Source organism: Plasmodium gallinaceum (genome assembly GCF_900005855.1).
Source record: "Plasmodium gallinaceum strain 8A genome assembly, contig: PGAL8A_v1_98, whole genome shotgun sequence".
Lineage (NCBI taxonomy): Eukaryota > Apicomplexa > Aconoidasida > Haemosporida > Plasmodiidae > Plasmodium > Plasmodium gallinaceum.
The window spans coordinates 988,041-994,264 of record NW_021628265.1 but is presented as its reverse complement, the minus strand read 5'-3'; the positions used below and the strand labels follow the sequence as shown (position 1 = coordinate 994,264).

At 21.2% G+C, this 6,224-nt stretch overlaps 1 protein-coding gene across 1 annotated transcript; it reads right to left on the bottom strand.

The window, feature by feature from the left end:
• Window positions 1-452: 452 nt before the first annotated feature.
• On the bottom strand, window positions 453-5,986 carry PGAL8A_00351500 (hypothetical protein; the record flags this gene model as incomplete). Its single annotated transcript, XM_028672562.1, is given in 2 exon segments — window positions 453-2,467; window positions 2,470-5,986. Coding segments are annotated over 2 exon segments (5,532 nt in total).
• Window positions 5,987-6,224: the final 238 nt, after the last annotated feature.

Here is a 6,224-nt window from a genome sequence, read left to right as displayed (position 1 = left end):
ATTTTACCTTTTTTTTTTTTTTTTTTTTTGCATATATACATATATACATATATATATATAATCAAATATATATAAACTAACAGTTTTAATAATTATATTAAAGATTATTATTTTCTCTTATTTGCTCAAATTAATTTAAAATACTATTAAAAATAAGATAGAGCCAAATTAATTCAAATTTAGGGAAAAAAAGAATACTAATATTTTTATTGATCAGTTTTAAAAAGTTATGTATATATTTATAATTTTTATGGAAGCACAAAAATACAAAAATAATTATTAGATCTCCTTAATTTTTTTTTAATAATTTCAACAATGTTTTTACAGTTATATTTTTTCTTTTAGATGTACTTTTTATAATTTTTTTTTTTCATCTAGAATATCATTTAAAGTTTTTTAATTTTCTATATAATAATTTTCATTGTTAGGAATATTCTCTCTCCTTAAGTTTTTTATTCTTCACTATTTTTATTAGGTTTATTATTTTCTATATTTTTATAAAGATTCTCTTTTTCTTCTATTAAGTCCATATTTTTGTCAAAATTTTGAAAACTACCATTATTATGAGCATCGTTATTATAATCACTATTTTTAACAGATAAATTAAAATTTGTTGATTCAGAACTTGTTGAATCACCATCTTCATTTATTTTAGAATTAACTTGAACTTTACTATTAGAACAATCATATTTAATTGTACTAATATCATTTTCTATTTTTAATGGATTGTTTTCAGAATTATTTTTTGTCTCATTTGAAGGGTCTGCAAAATTGCATAGTTCAACTGGGCTATTTTTACCTGTAAAACTTTCATTTTCATTTCTCTCTAATTTGTTATTTTCTATTTGGAAATCATTACTTTCCTTTTTTATTTCTTCTTCTTTTATCATATTTTTTTCTTTTTTCTCATCATATGTATTAGCAAATTCAATGATTTTTTCGTTCATTTTATCATCTTTCTTTATTTCTATTTTTTCATTCTCTCCTTTTTCTTCATTTATTTCTTTCTGTTCATTTTTTTCATTATTTTTCATATTTTCTATTTCTCCTTCTATTTCTTTTTTATAATTTTGTTCAACGTCGTCAATTTCTTTTTCTTCTACATCTTGTTGTCTAGTATTTTCTTCTCTCTCTTTCTGTTCTTCTATATGTTTTTTTTCTTCACATATAAATATTTCTTCTTTTTCCTTCTCTTTATATTCTATTTTGTTTCCTTCATTTTCTTGACTTTCCATTTCCTCTTTTTTTTCAGATTCTTTTTCTTGTATTTCTTTCCCATTATCATTCTTTTCATATTTTTCTTCTTCTATTTTTCCTTTATCCATTTCTTCATCAAGTCTTCCCTGCTCTTTACCTTTCATTTCTTTCACTCCATCAGTTAAATCATTTTCTCGTTCTTCCGTTCTTTCTTTTTTTATACTTTCTTTTTCTGTTTCTTTTTTTTCTTCATCCTTTGTTTTTCTATTTTTTTGTTGTTCTTTCTCCTGCTTCTCTTGTTCTATTTCATCATTTTTTGTTGTTTCATTTTCTCTTTTTTCTTTTCTTTTTTTATGCTCAATTTCATTTTTTTCTGTTTCTTCATCATCTTCTGTTTCGGTTTCTGTTTCTGTTTCAGTTTCCGTTTCAGTTTCCGTTTCTGTTTCAGTTTCTGTTTCTTCTTCTATATTTTCTTCCTCTTCCTCATCTTCTTCATCTTTTTTTTTTTCATTTATTTCTTCTTTTTCATCCTCTTGATCTTTCTCTTTTATTTCTTCATCTACTCTTTCCTTTTTTTCATCCATATCTTTTTCTTTTATTTCTTCCTCTTTTTCATCCTCTTCTTCTTCTTCTTCTTCTTCCTCTTCTTCATCTTTTCCTTTTACTTCATCTTCTTCTTCCTCTTCATCTTTTTCTTTTCCATCCTCTTCTTCTTCTTCTTCTTCCTCTTCATCTTTTTCTTTTATTTCTTCTTCTTTTTCATCCTCTTCTTCTTCCTCTTCATTTTTTTCTTTTTCATCCTCTTCTTCTTCTTCTTCCTCTTCATCTTTTTCTTTTATTTCTTCTTCTTTTTCATCCTCTTCTTCCTCCTCTTCATCTTCTTCTTTTTCATCCTCTTCTTCTCCCTCTTCATCTTTTTCTTTTTCTTTTATTCTTTCTACATTGGCATCCTCTTCTTCATTTTCATCTTTTTCTTTTAATTCTTCTTCTTTTTCATCTGTTCCTTTTACTTCATCTGTTTCATTCTTTTCTTCATATTCTTCTTCATCTCTTTCTTGTATTTCCTTTTCTATTTCATCTTTTTCATTTTTTTCTTCATATTCTTCTTCATCTTTTTCTTCTATTTCCTTTTCTACCTCATCTTTTTCATTCTTTTCTTCATATTCTTCTTCATCTTTTTCTTCTATTTCCTTTTCTACCTCATCTTTTTCATTCTTTTCTTCATATTCTTCTTTATCTTTTTCTTCTATTTCCTTTTCTACTTCATCTTTTCATTCTTTTCTTCATATTCTTCTTCATCTTTTTCTTCTATTTCCTTTTCTACCTCATCTTTTTCATTCTTTTCTTCATATTCTTCTTTATCTTTTTCTTCTATTTCCTTTTCTACTTCATCTTCTTCATCTTTTTCTTTGATTTCCTTTTCTACTTCATCTTCTTCATCTTTTTCTTGTATTTCCTTTTCTACCTCATCTTTTTCATTCTTTTCTTCATATTCTTCTTCATCTTTTTCCTGTATTTCCTTTTCTACTTCATCTTTTTCTTGTATTTCTTCTTCGTTTGTTCCTTTTACTTCATCTGTTTCTTCTTCCTCTTCATCCTTTTCACTCTCATCTTCATCATCACCTTTTTTTTTTTCTTTTTCTTTTATTTCTTCTTCTTTTTCATCCTCTTCTTCTTCATCTTTTCCTTTTACTTGATCTTCTTCTTCTTCTTCATCTTTTTCTTTCACTTCATCTTCTTTTTCATCCTTTTCTTCATCTTTTCCTTTTACTATTTCATTTTCTTTATTTTTTCCTTTTACTTTTTCATTTTCTTTATCTTTTCCTTTTACTTTTTCATTTTCTTTATCTTTTCCTTTTACTTCTTCATTTTCTTCTTCCTCTTCTTTTTCATCATCTCCCTTTTTTTCCATTTCTTTTTTTATTTCTCTTCTTCTTATTACTTTTTTGTTTTTTTTTTGTTTCTTTTTTTTTTCTGTTTGATTTTTTTTAATATTTTTTTCTTCATCCTGTTTTTCTTGCTTTATTTTTTTTTTTTCTTGTTGTATTTCTTCAAATTCTTTTTCTTCTTCTCTCTCTTGTTCTTCCTTTTCTCCCTCTTTTAACTTTTCTTTTTCTTCCTTCTTTTTTTCATCTTCTTTTTCTTTTTGTTCTATCTCCTTCTCTCTTTTAACTTCTTGTTCAAATTCCACTTGATTTTCCTTTTCATTTTTTTTCTTTTTTTTTTCTGTTACTCTTTCTTTGTCTTTTTCTTGATCCTTTAATTTATCTGCTTCTTTTCTTTTCTCTCGTTCTATCTCCCTTTTTGTTTTCAATTGCTTATGTATAGTTTTTCCTTCATCTTGTCCCTCATTAATTTCTTTTTGAGTCACATTTGTATTTTTTTTTGATTTTTCTGAAAAGGAATTTCTTTTTTCATTTAGTTTTCTTTTTTTTTGTGAATCTATTTTTACATATTGTTCTTTTTTTTTTTCCTTCTCTTTTTCTGTTGGTTTTCTATTTCTCTTTTCTATTTCTTTCTCTTTTTCTTTTTCTTTTTCTTTTTTATTAATATTTTTACTTCTTAAATTTATCTTTTTTACTTCTTTCTTTGACGATTTAGCATTAATTATTTCTTTTATTTTACTAATGTTTTTAATATTCCCGTTATATTTTTTTGTTTCATTTTCTAACGAAACAAATGTTAATATATTATTTTCACTTTTAGAAATTAAATTTTGTATATTTTCAATTAAAGAATTATTTTTATTTAAAATGTTACTATTTTTTTTTGCTCTTTTATTTACATTTTGAACATAATTTTCTTGTAATCTTTGCTTTTTCTTATTTCTTGTATTTATTTCTTTAAAATTATTTTTAACTTGATTAATAATACTTTTTTTTTCATTTTCCTCTTCTTTACTACCCTTTTTCTTAATTTTTTCATTGGTTTCTTTATGTGTATTTTTTTTTTTAATAATTTCTTTCTTCTTTTTTAATTTCGCATTTATTTCTTCTTCTTTTTCATTTTCCTTACTTTCTTTTATAATTTTTTTTTTCTCATTTTTCTTCTCAATATTGTCTGTTTGCTCAATATCATTTATATACAAATTTCCTAAATTTAAATTAATTACTTTTTGTTTATTCTTATTTTTATTAGATTTTTTTAACTTTTCTGCTTTGCTTTTTATTTTTTTATCAAAATTTTTATATTTCTGTAAATCATTGTTCAAAATTATATTATTTTTTGAAATATCTTTAGAAATAGAAATTAATTTAACGATTTTATTATCTTTTTCATATTTAAAGGATTCCTCGTTTTCTTTTTTTATTTTCTTTTTATTAATTTTTTTATATAACATATCTAATTCATTATTTTCTGTTTCATTATTTTCTTCTTCATCATCTATTTTTAATTGATATTGTTTTCGCCTTTCGATAATTTTCTCTTTTTTATCTTCTCTTTCATCAATTTTATTTTTCTCTCTTAAAAAGTCTTTCAAATTTAATAATTCATTCTTTTTTGCATTTAAATTATTTTTTATCTCAATATCATTTTTATTTATCAAATGCAATTCATTTTCATTACTATCTAAAATTGGTTTAATTATATTTAAGTTTATTTCTCCACTGTTATTATTACTATTATTATCATTATTATTATTTTTTTTTGTATTTTTCATTTTTGTATTTTCACCCAAGTTGAATTTTTTATTTTTACTTTTAATTTGTTTTCTTAAAGATTTGAAAATTTTATTAATTTTTATATTATTAGTTTCATCATTTTTTTTATCTAGTAAATTCTCCTTTTTTTTTTTTTTTTCTTCTATATCTTTTTCATACAAGTTCTTGTTTTCATTTCTTAAATCAGCATATTTATCAGTTAGTTTTTTTCTACTTTTGTCATTTCTTTTTTTTTTTTCAATATCATAATTAAATTTTATTTTATTTAATTTATTTATTTCCATTTTACTTTTCACATTTTCACTTATTTTATCAATGTTTTTATATATTTCATCTTCATTTATATTTTTTTCTTTTTTTTTTTCATCGATATACTTTTTTATTTCTGTTAATTTTAATTTTTTATTTCTCTTTTTTTTAATAATATTATCTTTTGTTTTTTTTGATTTTTCATTTTCATTCATTTTAATGAACATATCATTTTTTATTTTTTTTTCATCATTAGTTAATTTTTCATTATTAATTTTTACCAAACTATTTGAAAATTTCTCCTCTATAATATTTTTTTCTATCAAAAATTTATGCAACATTTTATTTTCCTTTTCAACATTTTCTATTACTTGTTTTTTCAGAATATTTTTTGATGAATTTCTAGTTTTTATATCATTTTCATTATTATTTTTTTTATATTCATATAAATTTTTCTTATCCACTTTGAATTCATTGAATTTGAGTGAAATGATTTCCTGTGAATTTTTTCTTTTTTTATTTTTATTTATATCATTCTTTTTGCTAAAAAAATTTTTAATTTCTTTTATTTTGTTAATATCTATACTAATATTATCATTTTCTTCATTTTGATTTTCATTTAGAATTTTTAATTTTTCTAGATTTCTTAAATTGTTTTCTAAATGTTTTTTTTTAATTGTTGAATTTTTCACATATGTTTCATGTATTTCTGCACTTCTTGAAAATTTCTTATTTTCTGTATCCATCTTTTCAGTATTATTTTTTTTTATAATATTATTTTCACTATTTTTATAAAATTCTTTTGAATATTCGTCAATTATATTTTTTTTTTTTTTTTTTTTTATTTTCTTTAATTCCGTAATTTTCTTAGGTTTCATTTTTTTAATATGCTAGTTATATTTTAAGCATAAATTAACAAAACATAAAAAAAAAAAAAAAAATAAAAGAAATTTACATATCCTAGTTTTTTTACTTTTTATATAAAATATTACAGAATTTTTCTTTTTTTTTTTTTTTTTTTCTTTTTAATATGCTAATTTTAACTTATTTAGAATAACTAAATTTTTATGATTCACAATAAATTGTAATACTTATGCCAAAAAAAAAAAAAAAAAA